This window comes from Bos taurus, chromosome 24 (genome assembly GCF_002263795.3).
Source record: "Bos taurus isolate L1 Dominette 01449 registration number 42190680 breed Hereford chromosome 24, ARS-UCD2.0, whole genome shotgun sequence".
In the NCBI taxonomy this organism is placed as follows: domain Eukaryota; kingdom Metazoa; phylum Chordata; class Mammalia; order Artiodactyla; family Bovidae; genus Bos; species Bos taurus.
Genome location: NC_037351.1, coordinates 56,786,813 through 56,804,229, shown reverse-complemented (window position 1 = coordinate 56,804,229; position 17,417 = coordinate 56,786,813). Strand labels below are relative to the sequence as shown.

The following is a 17,417-nucleotide window of genomic DNA, read 5'->3' as shown; positions in this document are numbered from 1 at the left end:
AATGAATGGAGAGGAGGTTAACACAGTTTTACTATTTAAAAAAATGGTTTTTCTGTTTGTTTCTTTTTTTTTTTTTTACTTCTCTGTAGTTCTCACCAAAGAGTGTTCACTGGGCATCTGCTCTGAGGCTGGACGAGGCAGGGTCAGCAAGTCGCGTGTTGCGGGCTCGCTCTGGCTGGATGTGGTGCCCACCAGACGGGGCTCTGCTGGTTGACACCCTGGAGCCGCCTTCGTCTCCCCGCGGTAGCTGGGAGCCCTGTGAAGGCTTGCTGGCTCCTCAGGAGAGGCCCAGTGCCTTGTCGCTTTTTCTGAAACATGTTTTTGCGGGCCGTCTTGAACTGGACCGTTTGGAAGGCATTATCTGTTCTTTCCAGAGTATTTTTCTCTGTCTCACCTCCAGATATGGTCGCCGCCCTGCCTTTATCTGTGAGGGAGGCCTCCACCTCTCTGAGTCTGTAACATCTGAGAAACTCCCAGGCCCCGGGCCTTTAGGCTGTGGCTTTCAACTCCCGGCAGCGGAAAGAAAAACGCCAGAAGCTGGTTGACCCACAGCGTTTGGGGGATCTTGCTCTGTCAGTCTGATCGGTGTATTGTCTCAAAATAGATCAGAAAGCAAAGTCCACTTCAGCCCCAGCTCAGAGCACCAAGAGCTCCTGAAAAACGGGCCTGATGATACCGTGATCGTGGACGCGAACCATGTAATCTTTGAACAATCCGTCCAGCAGTTTGCTTACCAGGTTTTGTCCTCTGGAGGGTTTTAATGGCAGGCCACCATGCTTTATGCAAGAGACCAGAAAATCGGAGGCCTCGAAGGGACAGGCAGCTGAGAAAGGTTTCATCTGTGCCCCCTCCTTCCTCTTTTTGTAGTCGCCACTGTAGATCACTGAATCAGACCATCCTTCCCACGCACAGACGGGCTCTCCCCTCTGTCGACACTCTGCCTCTGTTCTTGACAGCACAGTCCACTGATTCAGTCCCCTGGTCAATTTACTAAGGGATGCTTTATATATCTATATCCACCACACACATATAATATATAATACACATATGCACATACATAATACACATTTATACATATACGTAGGTTCCTGGTGGCTCAGAGGTTAAAGCGTCTGCCTGCAATGCGGGAGACCCAGGTTCAATCCCTGGATCGGGAAGATCCCCTGGAGAAGGAAATGGCAACCCACTCCAGTATTCTTCCCTGGAGAATCCCATGGACGGAGGAGTCTGGTAGGCTACAGTCCATGGGGTCGCAAAGAGTCAGACATGACTGAGCAACTTCACTTTCACTTTCATACATATACGTAATACGCGCATATACGTATATAACACACATATAATACACATATATGCATATATAATATACACCCACACATATAATACACACATATACATATATATAAAATACACATTATATATTGAGACACACACACAATTAATGTATTATCTTTTTCTTCTCTTTAACTTAAATGTTTCTTGCAGCAATTTAGCATCATATTCTTAGCTGCAGCCCTGGCTGAGGCCTGGACAGTAAGATGACCTCGGTTTTACTAGACTTAATGTTTATGTTGTGTATTTTCAATTTCATCCCTGAGCATAAACTGGGTATAACCCTGTGAGAAGACAACTAAACACGATGCGTGGGTGCTCAGTCGTGTCTGACTCTTATGTCTGGCCCATGGACTGCAGCCCACCAGGCTCCTCTGTCCATGAGATTTCCCAGGCAAGAATACTGGAGGGAGTTGTGGTTTCCTTCTTCAGGGGATCTTCCCGATTCAGGAATAGAACTGGAGCCTTCCGGTTGGTGGGTGGATTCTTTACCACTGAGCCACCTGGGAAGCCCTGGATAACTTTAGAAAGCTTCCAGTTTTATGATTTTATAAATGCTTAAAAAAATTGCTTGAGGAGCTTTTAAAATAATAAAGGAGGCAGAATTGGTGAAGTGATGGGAGCACAAAGACAGCCCCTGACTTGGGACATTTAGGAGCCAGAAGAATGATTTTATTATTAAGTTTTGTCCACTGCACTCAGCATGTGAGGTCTTAGTTCCGTGACCGGGGATTGAACCCACACTCCCTACATTGGAAGCAGAGTCTTCATCACTGGATTGCCACAGCAGTCCCAGAAGAATGATTTTAAATCCCACTTAGTGCCTCCAACTTAAGCATTGTTGTTGGGGTTGGTCTTGTTTTTCATGTAAGTGAGAAGAATCATTTCAATCATTTGTTATCAATGAACTTTTATCGAGTATCCCAGAGCTTTCATGTAGACTAGGTGGCCTGGGGTCTGAGGGAACAGGACAAGGGGACTCGAGCGATGAGAAGGCTGGGGTGAAGGGGTGGGCGTGGACGGAGCGTAGGTTCTGGGGTGAAGAGACCACAGTGAATCTCATCTAGACCATCTGCTAGGTGTGCCTTTTGGTGGCTCATTAACCTTTAAGAGTCTGTTTCCTTAAGAAAACGGGGTTTAGAGAAGAAGAAAGCGCAGCGTCTGCCATGGTGCATGGTCCATAGAGGAGGTTATATTTAAGAATAAATGCTAGTTCTTGACTCCTTGCTCTCGAGTCTCTCTTGTCTTGGCCGAGAGCAGAGAATAAGGCACAGAAGCTTGAGTTTTAAAAACCATGCGCTCCATGAAAGTATGTGTGTGATGGCGGGGGGTGGGGGCGGGGGGGAGTTGATCACAGAAAAGAGTGGTGAAAAATGCACCTACCGGTGAAAGGCTGGAGAAGATCCAAGGAATATTCTAACCTTGCTCACATTATCAGCCTCAGGAAATCAGGTTAACTGTCCTTTGTTCTGGGCACTGCATTATGTTCGGAATCTATATCAAGATGAATACTTTCTCCTTCCCACACATGCTTCCTAACAGCCCCGCACAAATACTATATTGGATTCCGGTACGTCCACCCGTTAACAGAGGAAGCAATTGAAGAGATGGAGAGGGACGGCCTGGAGAGGGCGGTTGCTTTCACGCAGTACCCCCAGTACAGCTGCTCCACCACAGGTAAGCTGCCCGCTGCCGGTGGAGGGCGGCTCCGGCCCCGGTGAGAAGAACGGGAGGCCGGAGGGCAGGAGGAGAGGATGGATCTCTTTCGATTTGAATGGCAAATCCAGCCTGTCTGTGTTAAACGCCAGAGTTCAGGTCCGTCTATTTGAAATCTCATGGTTCATCTGTCCCTTGAGTTATTAGCCAGTGGACTGAGAATTACAAATGGTGGGTGAAAGGCAGCGGCTTCCACTGTCCAGTGCTTTAATGCATGTAGAATGGATCCGTAATGCACCTTAAGCCACTCTCTGTGTTTGTGTAATAAAGCTTTATTTTTATGGCTACGCCAGTATTCTTATTAATGCAGCAAAGGTGATAGATGTTTCCATTTTGCAAGCAGAGGTGTCCGTATAACATTGGAAATATGGATATGTATTTTGGTTACGGGTTGGTTCCTGGTCAAACAAAGCCCAGTTTAGGGTTTCCTTTGCCAACTTCTCTCAGTGTTCTAGATTTGGGGAAGTATTACTAGGTGGTGTTTCCTAGATATTTAATTGGAGCTGGAGGATAATGTTTTGCCAATCTCTGTATCATTTAGCTATAGGTAAATCGTCTAATGTCACTCACAATTAACGTCTGTTTGCATTCTTTTTCAAGGCTCTGGGGTCAGCACGTTTTTACTTCTAAATTGCTTTTGGACATTAGTGCATATTATTTCTATAACAGGAAGGAGAAAACAAAAGACTACTGAAAGAAATCTCGGAAGCCTGCTGTGTGCCTTAAATGTTTATTCAGAGCCCCTGTGAAAGTGCCCAAGTTCTCAGACACCCTCAAGAGTTTGAATTGTGATTTCTTTTGGATATGTGTCTTATGACCTTTCTAAGCTATACTTTTTGCCTGGCTTTAAAAAATATATCTTACCATGTAAATGTCTGCTCTCAAAATTAAGCAAGAAGATGGTTATTTATGTGACACATCTCACAGCTGGCTCTGCCTGTGTGTTTAAAACGTCAAGGTCTGTGCAGGTTTTCCCCAGGACATAAGGGAAGGTGCAGCTTCACTGCAGAGATGTGAAGCCGTGTTCATTCTTGGAGGCCACTAGAGTGCCATTTGTCTGTTGCTTTATTTAGACACATGTTGTGGCAGCGCCAGTATATTCGATGTATCAATCACTTTTTTTAATCAGGTGATTTTTTTTTTTTAGTTATGCTCTCCCCTTAATTACTACTTTAGGCAGTTCATTGAATGTTTCTGAGCGATCCAGAAGACCTCCTGTGGCTTCCAGAAGTCCTTTTGTATTGGCTTGACCACAAAGTTCCTTCAGGCACGGTGTTACAGAAAAATCCAAATGAACTTTCTGGCCAACCCGACCCATCGGACAATGAACGTCCCCCTGTGAAATGCGGCTCGCGACGTGCAGATGGCGGTGACTGCTTCGTGATTTCTGGAGAGACGGGTTTTGAACCTGGGATGGACTCCGTTTGGATTTATCTGACTCATTGTATTCTGCTCAGAAAAACGGAACTCGATGTATTTTTTTTTTTGAAAATCGAGTCTTAGCCTGAGAGTACATGCGATGTCAGTATGGCTTTGTGCTGGCAAGCGTTTTTTATCTGGAGACTTGACTGATGAACAGTTCTAGGAGAGAAACTAGTGGTGTCAGGAAGCATGGCCGTGTTTTGGAGCATTTGCCCCACGTGAAGATTGACGAGGAGGCCCCATGTTAGGGCTGGTTTCATAGGATTAGGGGTTGGCCCCAGTGCCAAATCCTCTAGGCCAGGAAAAAAATTGCCCTGGGTTGGCACCATCTGCTTTCCTTTCTTTAGTCTTTGAATTTTCATGTTAACCATCTCTTGCTTAGAAATACGAGTTTTGATAGATTACCTACAAGGATTTGGTACCCATTTAACTTATTCTAGGGAGTGAGGATAATTTAATAAAGCAGATAAAAATAGAGAATGAGCTTAGAAGCCTTAATAAGCTGTTATTCTTGTCAATGGCCCATTAAAAAGGATGATTATAAAGCTTTTATTATAATGTGGAAAATATTCATCTCATGATGCTAAGTAAAAATGCCCTAAGTATTCAGGATACAAAAGTGCCCATGTACTGAAATTAATTTGTGAAACATCACAGCTATAGGGAAAAATCACTGGAAAGCACCAGTTAGAATGAAACGACGATTGTGGTAGCGTGCTGGGGTCACACCTCGTTTCTTTTTCCTTTCTTTCCCACCCTGTAAATGGGGTTGATTCCCTTCATAACGGGGGAAAAAATGTAACATGCTTTCTGTTGTAAGACTTGGTCCTTGCAAATAACGACTGCTTATATTTCATAAATCCACCACCACTGTGCTTCTCTAGAGAAGTGGCCTCACTAATCTTAGAAAGGTCGTTGAAATTGATTGCTTTTTAGTGATCTGCATTTGCAGGGTAGTTAGATCTATATGCATTTTAGAGTATTGAAATGATTGTAATTAGACTGACTCAGTGCAGAAATCACCTGCTTTGAGCTTATAATTACTGCCTTTACTAGTCTGTTTTTTTACTTTCACCATAACCCACATGCACTAAGTAGCCCCTGTGTATTTCAGGCAGCAGCTTAAATGCCATTTACAGATACTACAATGAAGTGGGCAGGAAGCCCACCATGAAGTGGAGCACGATCGACAGGTGGCCCACGCACCCCCTCCTCATCCAGGTGAGCGACCACCGCCGGCTGCTGTCGCCCCGCTTCCGCCGTGGGCCAGGCTCTCGTCCCTGCCTGGTCTGTGGGTGTCCTTCCAAGCCTACTGTTCTCGTCCTTAAATTGTGTTCTGAGGAATTTAAAAAAAAAGGTATTTGAGTCTTGATTTATTATGCCAGGAGAAAAGAAATGTAAAGGTTAAAGGTTTAACTCTTCCTTTTCTTCAGATTAATAGTATTAGTTACAAACTATAGCAGAATTATGTTTTGAATTTTGTATTTCACAGTGACCAAAAGAACGTTAAAGAATATGCAAGGGAAAAGAATTAAGCAGGGTGTTTATCTAATCTCCATTCATAGATTGAATAACCGACTAATAGATTCTCTATTTTCTAAATCCATTAAAGTATCAAGACCTAAAGGTTTTAAAGGGACTATATCTACGTGCTCTGAGACATAGAATAAATTTAACGCTTCAGTTGAGAAAGTGTCTATATTAGAAGTTTCATATTTCTCCTACGCAGTTTATATATGTAATATTTTTAGTAACAGATGCTTGGTTTTAAGAGACTCAGTTAAAAGCACAATTGCAAAGCTCTGAAATGCTGCTGTTATACACCTTCTCACCCTTTGACTACAGGACCGCTACTGGGCACTGTCCTCCATCATACACACACTGCTTGGTTCCGCTGGTGGAAGTTTTCTACCTTTGAGTTAGTTTCGGTAGAAGAAACACTAAGTGACGGGGAGCTCGTCTAGTTTGTGTTTCACTCCTCGGACGTTCTCGGCAAAGTGCCTGCTTCAGCGCTTTTTCTGCAGCCCGGCGGCACTTACATCTGTCACCACTAGGTGGTGGTGGACCTCGCGGAACACTGGCCGGCTTGCCCCGAGCGGTCCGCGTCTTCCTTAAGCACGTAGGTGCTGTCAAGGGTTAACGCAGAGGCCGAAATTCAGTTTTAAGCGAGAAGTGGGAAGAAGGCGCCTTCTCTCAGGGGTGGGTGTCGTTTTGGTCCAGGTGCGGTGTCCCCACCGAGTTCGCTCTTTCCAGGGAGGCGGTTCCCGTCCAGACCGCCTGCAGCCCCAGCCTGGCCTGCCTGTTCCGCTCGGAGGCCCGGGGTTGGAAACGAGGGGTGTCTCAGGTCAGCACTGCCATGTGGCAGCAGAGAAGCGGGGATCTGTGCAGCATCTGCCTGCCCTGATCGAGGCAGTAATTAGATTTGCATTAAAATTCAGTCCTTTGAAAAGGGGGGAAGCAGAAAGATGGAAAGGTCTCTTAACTGAGGAAGTCTTCCTTCATAAAATGAAAGGGAATTTTAGAGGCATTTATCCACCCTCCTTGATGGTGTGATTGAAACCTCTGAGAGCCGCCTGCCGCTTTCATTCTGCAGAGGGGCTGCGCCTGGAAAATACCGCAGATGGGTTTTAGATAATTTCAGGGCACTTCTGCTTGCCCACGGCTCCTCAGTGCTGACAACGGCTTAGAGTCTGCTATAAGCCGTAACAAATTGTGTCTCTACTTGCATGCAAGATGATAAAAAGAGAAATCCTACTAAAATCTGGAGGAAACAAAAATTTAGAGTTTATTAGTATTATGTGGATTACACAAGAAGGAGATTTGATATCTAGTGGAAATGGAAAAAAAAAAAAAACCCAAACTAAACAACAAAAGCTGGAACTAAAAATCTTGTGGTTAATCTACATTTCTACTTATGATAAGTAGTAATTACTGAAAATAGTCCTTTTGCTTCTGTTATCTAACTGCTGGAATATTTAGAGTAAATGTATGTTGCAGGCTGTCTTTAAACTTTGCTCTGGGCCTCCTTATCTGGGCTTGTACAAATATAATCTTTTCTGAGCATCCTTAGTCTACTAACACTGAAAAGACCACCAGAAAATATTGTTTATGTTGGTGTTTAATCCTATCCCATTCACTCTGTAGGTAAATTATAAATTTTGAAAAGGGAGCGAACTCTCTAGGCACCATTTTGTGCCTTTGAGCATTAATTTATCAAAACCTGAGGGTTCTGAGAAAACTAATAATATTCCAATATTTGTTATGGAGTAATTGCTCATCCTGTCGTATTAAACACTGATGTATCAAAAATGCCAACAAGTGCAAATTTACATGGTTTTGGTAAACTGTCCTTTATAATTTTTTTTAATATTATGTTTAAAAACATTTTTATTTGGAAATAATTTCAAGCATACATAAGAGTTCCCAGAATAGTATATAAGGAACCCCCATCTCTTTATTTAGATTCCTGTGTTAAAATTTATCCCACTTTATCATTTGCATACCCTTTATGTGTGTGCATATGTGTGTCTATGTATACATAATTTTTTCCTGAACCTTTTGAGAATAAGATGTATATACATACACACACACAGACATATAAAACCACTCTTTACACCTAAACAGTGTATTCTTTTCCATTGCAATGATACAGTATTCAACTTCAGTAAACTTCATATTGACACTGAAATCTGTCCAACCTGCGTTCATACTCCAGTGTTGTCAGTTCACCCGTTCATGTCCTTTGTAGCCCTTTGCTTTATAAGTTGAATGACAGCATGATTAGAGAGAGAGATGAAAGGAAGCCTCCTCAGGTCTGGTATTTCAGCACCTACTGATGTGACTCTGGACGTGCCGGCCACGGAAGGGGCTTGGCTGGTCTGGTGGACAGAGATGTGGAGGAGCGGGAGCTGCCTTCTGGCCCAGGTTCCACAGATGGGACCCGACGGGCCCCCCAGTCAGCCACGTCTCTCCTCTGTGAATTGAACGAGAGTGGTGCAACCGTCTCGTCTGCTGTTAGGAAGGTCATTATGAAGACTGACTCAGGGAGGCCAAGGTCGTAAAAAAGGAACCATATTTTCTTATCCCCCGGTTACTTCTGTCTAATGTATTTTAATGTGATATGCCTGAAAGCCAAACTAAGGGAGATTCAGAAAGACCCTGTAAGCGGTTTTCCTGCTAACGGAGCAAGTGAGAGGTCTTAAAACAACTCCTCCTTCCCATCTGCGTTTCCTTTCCATCTGGAAATGTGCCCTGTGCCTCCCACGGGGAAGCAGGTCCAGAGCGTTCATTTTCAGTGAGCCATTAGCAAGCTTTAGAAGTTTCCCATCAAATTCCCCAGGCCCCTGGAACCGTTATGAGCCATTCTGATGATGAACCAAAGCTAGAGACACTGTACAGTTTTCAGGGTTTTTTTCCCTTAACAGAGACAGTTGCTGTGTTTGAGGGCTTCGCTGAGATTTGTGGTGTCACTCACACAGACTATTTTCTTCTCCTTCCATGTCTTTCTTCCCGCCCCCTCCGTATCCCCCCTTTCTTGGTGTTCCCGCAGTGCTTTGCTGACCATATTCTGAAAGAGCTGGATCACTTTCCTCCTGAGAAGAGACGCGAGGTGGTCATTCTTTTTTCTGCTCACTCACTGCCAATGTCTGTAAGTAAGAACATTTCGTTGATGACCCAGTGGTAGAGGGGTCAAAAGGTTTAACGTGGGTCCAGTTTCCATTCAGCCTAAGCCCAGTGCAAGGAGGGACTCTAAAATCTCAAACTGAGCTTGGTGCTAATTTAGCTAGACTCATTTCTTGAGACCTGAAAATGAAAGTCGCTCAGTCATGTCTAACTCTTTGCAACCTCATGGGCATGTAGTCCATGGAATTCTCCAGCCCAGAAGGCTGGAGTGGGTAACCTTTCCCTTCTCCAGGGGATCTTCCCAACCCAGGGGTCGAACCCAGGTCTCCCACATCGCAGGTGGATTCTTTACCAGCTGAGCCACCAGGGAAGCTCTTGAAACCTAATAACAATTAATTCAGACTATGATATTGTGAGTAGATATTATGTTCCTAAGTTCCTTTAAAATGATAAGTTGAAGATCCATTCCTATGTGAGAATTTTATTAAATGGGACAATTAAAGAAGGCTGTTTTCGCCTGCCCTGTTCAAGGAACTTGGATGGTAGGGCTTCCATATTCAGACTGAGCGCTCTCAACCCCATTCTTTTTGTCCTCAAGACTTGACAGAAGTTGTTTGAATTCCAGGAAGTGATTAGTTTTTCATTTGCCAAGGCTCAGGAGCACATTTTGGCCAGTGAATGTAAAGTGTATCCAGTTATGATCTGGTTGCTCCTTGGTTTCTCATATGACACCGGGTGTTTGTTAAAATAGCACCTCTGTGCCATCCTGGTGGGCTGCCATCTATGGGGTCGCACAGTGTCGGACACGACTGAAGCAACTTAGCAGCAGCAGCAGCAGCCATGACTATCGCATTTTTGGAGACAAGAATGATGGAGCTGGTATATGTATGATGTACAGAAATGCCTGGGGTGAGCAGCCCATTTCATCAGCTCGCAGCTAGCACTGTGTCCTGAAAACATCGCTCTCAAAGCTGGAGAGGCGGAGAATTACTGCTGTAGGCATCATTAAGGTTTTAGCTGCAGAGTTAATGAGTTAACCCAGGGTCCTCTCTGGGGCCCCCCTTCTGGCTGGCCTGTGGCGCCACCTGGCGGTCGCCAGGGGCGAGCCCTTCGCAGCCTATGTCTCCCTCTCGCCCGGGGGGCGCGATCCGGCAGTAGGCAGCTCTAGAGAGAAGCAAGCTGCTCTTCGGGAAGCCTGCCTGCCCTCCTTTCCGGTACCGCGCGCAGCTTCTTCACACGTCCGTACTCCTGCTCGGCCCTCATCCTTTTTTTATACCCGCCTGTGTGTAATGAGGCAGCGGCTGAAGGGCCAGAGGGAAGCGGGAGAGGGGGAAACACGTGTTCATGTGTGAACAGTTCCAGGTGCTGTTTTCTCTCTGCTTTTCTCTCCCCTCACTTCCCTTTCTCCCCCTCAGGGACTGAACACGCGGCTTCCAGGTTTTTGTTTTGTTTTGTTTTGTTTTTCTGCCCAGGGTCTTGGGTAGAACTGAGGCACACCATGAAGTCAGGAGGGTCAGGATGGGGTCGGGAAGGCAGAGGGATTGTGGAGCTCAAGCTCTGCTGTTCGCCTGCATTTGCTCCTAATGACTTCTCCCCCTTACGTGCTAAGCGCTTCGGGTGTGTTCAATCCTGTGACCCCACGGACTGTAGCCCACCAGGCTCCTCTGTCCATGGGGTTCTCCAGGTAAGAGCACTGGAGTGGATTGCAATTTCCTTCTCCAGGGGATCTTCCCAACCCAGGGATTGAACCCCTGTCTCTTATGTCTCCTGCACTGACAGGTGGGTTCTTTACCACTGGCACCACCTGGGAAGCCCCTTTCCCCCTTAATAATGTGTGTGTATATATATATATATATATATATATATATATATATATATATATATATATAATGTATGTTGAAGTCATTTTGGACTTACAGAAAAGTTACAGAATAGTACAGAGTTCCCTTAGCGTCTCCTAACGTTGACATCTCACATAACCGGAAGTCTAGCAATGGAAACTGAGAACTGAGTGGAGGTGCAGAGCTGTTAACTGAGGACTTCACTCACTTTTCACCAGCTCCTCCTCAGGGGTTGTTTTCCTCTCCCAGGATCTCCCAGGGCAGTTACTTGTCCCAGCTCCTTAGGCTCCTCCAATCTGGGACAGTTCCTCCTCCTGTCATTTGTCTTTCCTGAACTTGATATTTTTGAAGCATGATTTTGTAGCAATGCTGGTAGCCCAGATGGTGAAGCATCTGCCTGCAATGTAGGAGACCCGGGTTCGATCCCTGAGTTGGGAAGACCCCCTGGAGAAGGACATGGCAACCCACTCCGGTATTCTTGCCTGGAGAATCCCATGGGCAGAGGAGCCTGGCGGGCTACAGTCCATGGGGTCGAAAAGAGTTGGACATGAGTGAGCAACTAGTGCACACACAAACACACACAGTTATTCCGCAGCATGCTCCTCCATTTGGATGTGTTGGGTGTTTTCTCATGCGTAGACTGAGGTTGTTTATTATCAGGAAGAATAACCCCTCCTCCCCCCGCCAGTGGCCTGTGCTTCTGAGTGCATCATGCTGGGAGTACATGCTGCCAGTTAATCTCACTACTCCTGAAGTGATCCGTGGTCATCAGCCTAAGGTGGTGTCTTCTGGATTTGCCCATTATAAAGTCATTATTGTCTCTTTGTGATTAAAAATATCTTAAGTGAGCTACTTGGAGATTGTCAAAGAATAGCTCATCATTTCATCTCAACAGTGTTTATTGAACACCTACTATTCCAGGCACTGTTCTATCCCCTACCACAAAACAGGGGAATGAACAAAACAGAACAAAAAAATCTTCGCATTCAGGGAATGAGGGGGAGGAGACAGATAATAAGCATAACAGATAAGAAAGTAGTATGAAACAATAGAAGGTAATAAGTGTTGTGGGAAGAAATAAAGCAGGATGGGGGGTTAGAAAGTTGGTACACAACTAAATGGGCTTCCCAGGTAGCTGAATAGTAAAGAATCTACCTGCTAATGCAGGAGACGCGGGTTCGATCCCTGGGTCTGGAAGATTCCCCTGGAGGAGGAAATGGCAATCCACTCAAGTATTCTTGCCTGGAGAATCCCATGGACAGGGGAGCCTGGTGGGCTATGTTCCATGGAGTCTCAAAAGAACTGGACACGACTTAGCAACTAAAGAGAAACGATACAGCTAAATATTAAAGCAGTAAAAAGAAAATGTCTGTTGCACACTTTCAAAGGTGAGGAGCGCTTGCAGACACTGACTGCGCTCAAAGCATGGCCGTGGTCCACTGCTGTGGGAGGAGTGGGGAGAAGGAACTGGAAGGAGCTCGAAGGCACAGACCGTGTTCTCAAGGAGCCTGGAATCCAAACCACATGCTGCTTCTTTCTCTTACTCCTCTAGTGTTCACCCCTTTTCTTCACCTGGTCCCCGTGAACTCAGTAGTTCTATACACTGTCCGTACAGTACTCTTTCAGTTCCATTTCTAAAATCAGGGAGTTCCCTGGGCAGTCCAGTGGTTAAGATCCTGGGTTTTCACTGCCATGGCCCAGGTTCAGTCCCTGTTTGGGGAACTGAGACCCTGCAAGCTGCAGAGCACAGTCAAAAATTAAAATCAGCCCTTCAGGTAAGTACCAAAAGTGAAGGCCCATCCCGTGCCAGCGTCTCTGTGTCGTCCCTGTTCCAGCCGGGGGGCTGGAGAAACCCATCCTCCTGTGGTGTGTGTTGTCAGTCTCCTCTGGGTGGCGTGGATGTAGAATCTGATGCATTCCTAGGAACCCGAGAGCTGATCTGGTACCCTGTGTGCCTTTGGCCGATGAAATCCATCCAAGTAAGTTGGGCCCTGAGCTCAGCTGGCGTGGGCATTAGTGCGGAGGACGAGGGGCAGCCTCCAGCCCAGGGCTCAGGCCGCCTCCCCGCCCAGCCCCAGGCTCTCAGAACCCTGCACAGTGTTGGCGACTGAACTCTTGTGTCTCTGCTGCAGGTGGTCAACAGAGGGGACCCCTATCCTCAAGAGGTAGGCGCCACTGTCCAGAGAGTCATGGACAAGCTGGGTTACTCCAACCCCTACCGACTTGTTTGGCAGTCCAAGGTAGGTGGCTTCCTCACGTTTGCAGGTGGTCCCAAGGTAGGTGACTTCCTCACGCTTGCAGGGGGCCAGCTCTTTGGAGGATGTCTATTTTAGGACTTGGTTATAAAATGATCAGATTTGGCCTTTTCACGCAGACAGAATGTTCTGCAATAACCTGACTGCTCATATGAGCAGGAGGAATTCTGCAAGCAAATATGATGGAGAGGAAAACAAGTGATGAGCAGAATTCCATTGATTCCATTCAAACAAGAGATTATTTTCAGTTGAAATCACAGAAATTCTTATTTATATTTTGCCAGCTTCTAGACTTAGCAGCAGCAGACGGATTCAAGCCTAATAAAGAAATACCAAAACCCATTAGCGAGGTGTAAAGCGTGGCCCTCACTCTTACAGGGAGGCTGTGTGTGTGCGTGTGTGCATGTGTGTGCATGTGAGTGTGTCCGGGGCAGTGGGCTGTGGTGAGACACGGTCCCTGTGTGCACTCCTCCTGCTTTCTCATAGGTTGGCCCGATGCCCTGGCTGGGTCCTCAGACAGACGAGGCCATCAAAGGGCTTTGTAAGAGGGGAAGGAAGAACATCCTTTTAGTGCCAATAGCATTTACCAGCGATCACATCGAAACGCTCTATGAGCTGGACATCGAGTACTCTCAAGTTCTAGCCAGTGAGGTAAGTGTGGTTATTTATCCCATTTTGATTTGATTTTTTTGAAACGTGATTTGTTTTAAAAGGTAACTCTCTCTGCAGTGATCTAATTGTATCATTCAGAAATATCGCTTGGTATGTGTTCGCATGTACTGTGGCCTCATCGTTCCGGATAATACTTCATCCGAGTTCTGATCTGAGCAAATCGACTTCATCTCCACGTTTGCAGGGGGAAAGCACTTCCGTGCCTTTGCAAAACGGGTGACCGGGCATCACTGCAGGCAACATCATTGTGTTTAGTTTGAGTTACTGTACCCATTGAAAGTAGTGAAAACCACATTTCCTTGAGAAAAAAAATAAGTGTGCTTCTCACCAGTTTGGAAGAAAAGAATTTTATTGTTGTCTGTATAATTCCTTTCTTCACCTAACACCGCCCTTTGCTCAGGCTGTGATGCTGCTTCTGCTGGGTTTCGAGGCCCTAGAATCCTCCTCATTTAAGAAAGACCATGGGATGAACTCTGGAGCAGTTATGTGTTGTAATTTCCCTGACCTCTTTTATGCACTCACTTAATTAGCTGTTTGCTACTATGCTGTGATCAATCTGATTATTGAAATAACAAATACCAACCATCCTGAGTGTCTTGTAATGGAAGATGGATGTGATTGTCATCCACGTGGAGGAAAACCACTGTTGACCCATCTCAGGGCTTCTGAGGGCCGGCCTGAACCTGCGCCCCCTTTCCTAGTGTTGTTTCTGTGGGAACCGTGGAACCCTGGGGACCCAAAGAGACGTCCCCGCTCATCCTCCATCCCAGCTCCCGGCACTGGTCATCCCACATGTGCTGGGTGGTCTCCCTCTCTGAGACCAGGTGGCAGGTGCCGGGCAGGGTGGAGAGTGGGTTGGGGGGAGCTTCAGCAGCAACCCCCGCCACCCCCGCCCCGTTTTTTGTGTGTGCCTGCTGGTCCTAAAGGTAGAGGGCGCCTAAGGCGCTTGTCAGCAGTTTTGATAAGAAATTTATGTGAAAGTTGTAACTGGCTAAAATGAGATTGTAGGGTTGTCTATGGACTTCATTTAGTGATGCTTTCTAGGGGCTTCCCTTGTGGTCCAGTGATTAAAAGTGCACGCTTCCACTGCACGGGGTGAGGGTTGCATCCCTGGTCAGGGAACTAAGAACCTGCTTGCTGTGTGGTGTGGCCAAAACAAAACAGTGTTTGAGAACAGTGACCAACAGCAGAATAACCAGCTTACCTCTATATGAAGTTTTAGAATATGTTCGCTCTGTTGAGAACTGTGTGTTTGCTGAATCTCACCATTTTCCTGTTTCCAGTCTTCTAACTTAAAAGATACAGCAACCGAAAAGCCATCAGCATTCCAGAAAGGGAAAGAGTAGATCCTAGCTACCTGAGTAAATAATAGTTAGATATTTCTCAATTATTTGCGGGATAATTAGCTGGAATTAACAGGATATTTTTGGAGAGGGGAGTAAGGATGGTTGTGAAATATAATCCTTAGTTTTTTAACTTAGATTTTTCTAGGTAAGAATATATTTAAAATCCCAACTCTGCATATTAGATCCAATCTAGTTTCAATACACATTAAATTAATTTACCTCTTTTGGCACTTGGAATCAAAGCATGCATAAAAATTTAAGTCTCTAAAGCCACATTCTGCTTAGGTAGAGTCTATAAGTAGGCATTAGAAAGGTGGACTAAAAAAGAATGGTAAGCAGATTTAAATTATTTGAGTATTCTATCCTATAGAGCCTCAAAAATGGTTTGGAAACAAAGCACCCATTGGAAGGTCATGGGCTGGGGGATGGGAATAGAAATTGATGAGCAATTTGATAATAGGTAAAAATCAATGTCTGTGCCTGGTATCAGGACTGTTTTTCGTTTCTGGGTGGTCTGTGAATACTTGGGTACCAAGACTTTGAGTTGTGTGTGTATCTGTATATGTATTTATTTTTTTGTAGCAGTTTCTTTAAAAAAAAAAAAAAAGGAAAACAAAATGTGTATGTGTTTTTCCTCCCTTTTCTCATTTGATTCAGTGTGGACTTGAAAACATCAGAAGAGCGGAGTCTCTTAATGGAAACCCACTGTTCTCGAAGGTATCTCTAATGTTACAACCATTTTAGTAGAGCATGTCGGAGAGCGGTCCTCTGAGAAACTCTTACAGAATATTGGTTTTCTCACATATTAGAACATTTTGAGTTCCAATTAATTAGAAAAATAAAATCGAATCCCTTATACTCCGGCTCTCTCCTCCTTCAGAGAGTCCCTGTTTTCTTATTTCTACCCACCCATCACGACGTCTAATTTAAAATCTGCCTTCCAGAGACAAGGTTCGGCAGGTGGGGTGTGGGGATTTCGTTTTCTAAAACCTGAATTTTCGCCTTTTCTCTAAGCTGAGAATTCTTAGGAAAGGAAGACGTTATAGAATTGGGTTCAAAGGGTGCAAATAAATAATTCAGGTGAAGAGAAGCCCCACGCCCTAGTGCTCCCCTGGGCAGATGGGGGCGCAGAGGCGGCGTGGGGAGCAGCGGTGTCTGCGCTTCTGACCGTCTGTCCTTCCCGTCTGTCCTGCAGGCCCTGGCCGACCTGGTCCACTCACACCTCCAGTCCAAGGAGCGCTGCTCCACACAGCTGACTCTGAGCTGTCCGCTCTGCGTGAACCCCACCTGCAGGGAGACCAAATCCTTCTTCACCAGCCAGCAGCTGTGACCCTGGCGGCACGCCGCTGGGAGGTGCGCGTGCCCGCCTCCCGACACCTCCGAGGAGGAGGAGGGCGCATCCGGCCGTTAGGGAGGAGGTTACATCCGTGCCGGCTTAGCCTCTGGCCACAAACTGTGTGCTTTCTCCAGGAAGGGGCTCTGAAGTCCTTCTTGAGGGCTTTCTACTTTTATAGACCAACACAGTAAGCATTTATGGTCCCTCCTCCCTGGGTTACTAGTTTGGAATGTCCACTAGACCATTTTTAAAAATGAGTTTTAAAAATGTATCTTCTGAAATGCATACACATTCTCAGTACCGATTTTGGTTTTGTAGCAACACCCCCACCCCCCCAAAAAACAACCGTGCAAGGGTGTGAAGAGTTTGTTTTGTGGGCTGTCAGTGTGCATGGTGGGGGTGGGGGTTTAGTCGCTCAGTCTGTCCGACTCTTTGCGACCCACGGACTGTAGCCCCCAGGCTCCTCCATCCATGGGATTCTCCAGGCAGAGATGCTGGAGTGGGCTGCCACTTCCTTCTCCAGGCAGTGTGCGTGAGGTCTGTTTAAAGTCCCGCACTTGTTTTTTGAAGTGAACATAGTTGAGTAAAGGAGATATAATTTTAGAAAAGAAAGGCGCCTGCTCTTTCCCTCAGCCCGTGGGTTACGGAATGCCGGTCTGATGGTGTGGTTCCCACAGTGACTGCTCCTGGGAGGTCACTGTTGATCGGTCCTTTCGGTCTTCGTGTGTGATCCTCACGTTCCTCACCATCAGACCTAATCAAGCCTAGGTTCCAAAAGTGCCTTGAGGTTCCCAGGCACGCAGGGCTCGTAAGCGTGTAGCAGTTGTGCATTTGTCCTCCCCACCTTGGTGGGAATCCTGGTGGCGCAGGAGAGGGG

General features: G+C 46.0%; 1 protein-coding gene across 1 annotated transcript in view; it reads left to right on the top strand.

Moving 5' to 3' along the window:
• The window catches only part of FECH (ferrochelatase), a 34,838-nt gene extending 17,856 nt beyond the window's left edge, over nt 1–16,982 (top strand). Inside the window, 7 exon segments of the mRNA NM_174054.2 lie at nt 2,872–3,006; nt 5,582–5,688; nt 9,017–9,115; nt 13,064–13,171; nt 13,673–13,837; nt 15,862–15,921; nt 16,400–16,982. Coding sequence (NP_776479.1) covers nt 2,872–3,006; nt 5,582–5,688; nt 9,017–9,115; nt 13,064–13,171; nt 13,673–13,837; nt 15,862–15,921; nt 16,400–16,534 — 809 coding nt within the window. The 3' untranslated portion in view covers nt 16,535–16,982.
• Nucleotides 16,983–17,417: the final 435 nt, after the last annotated feature.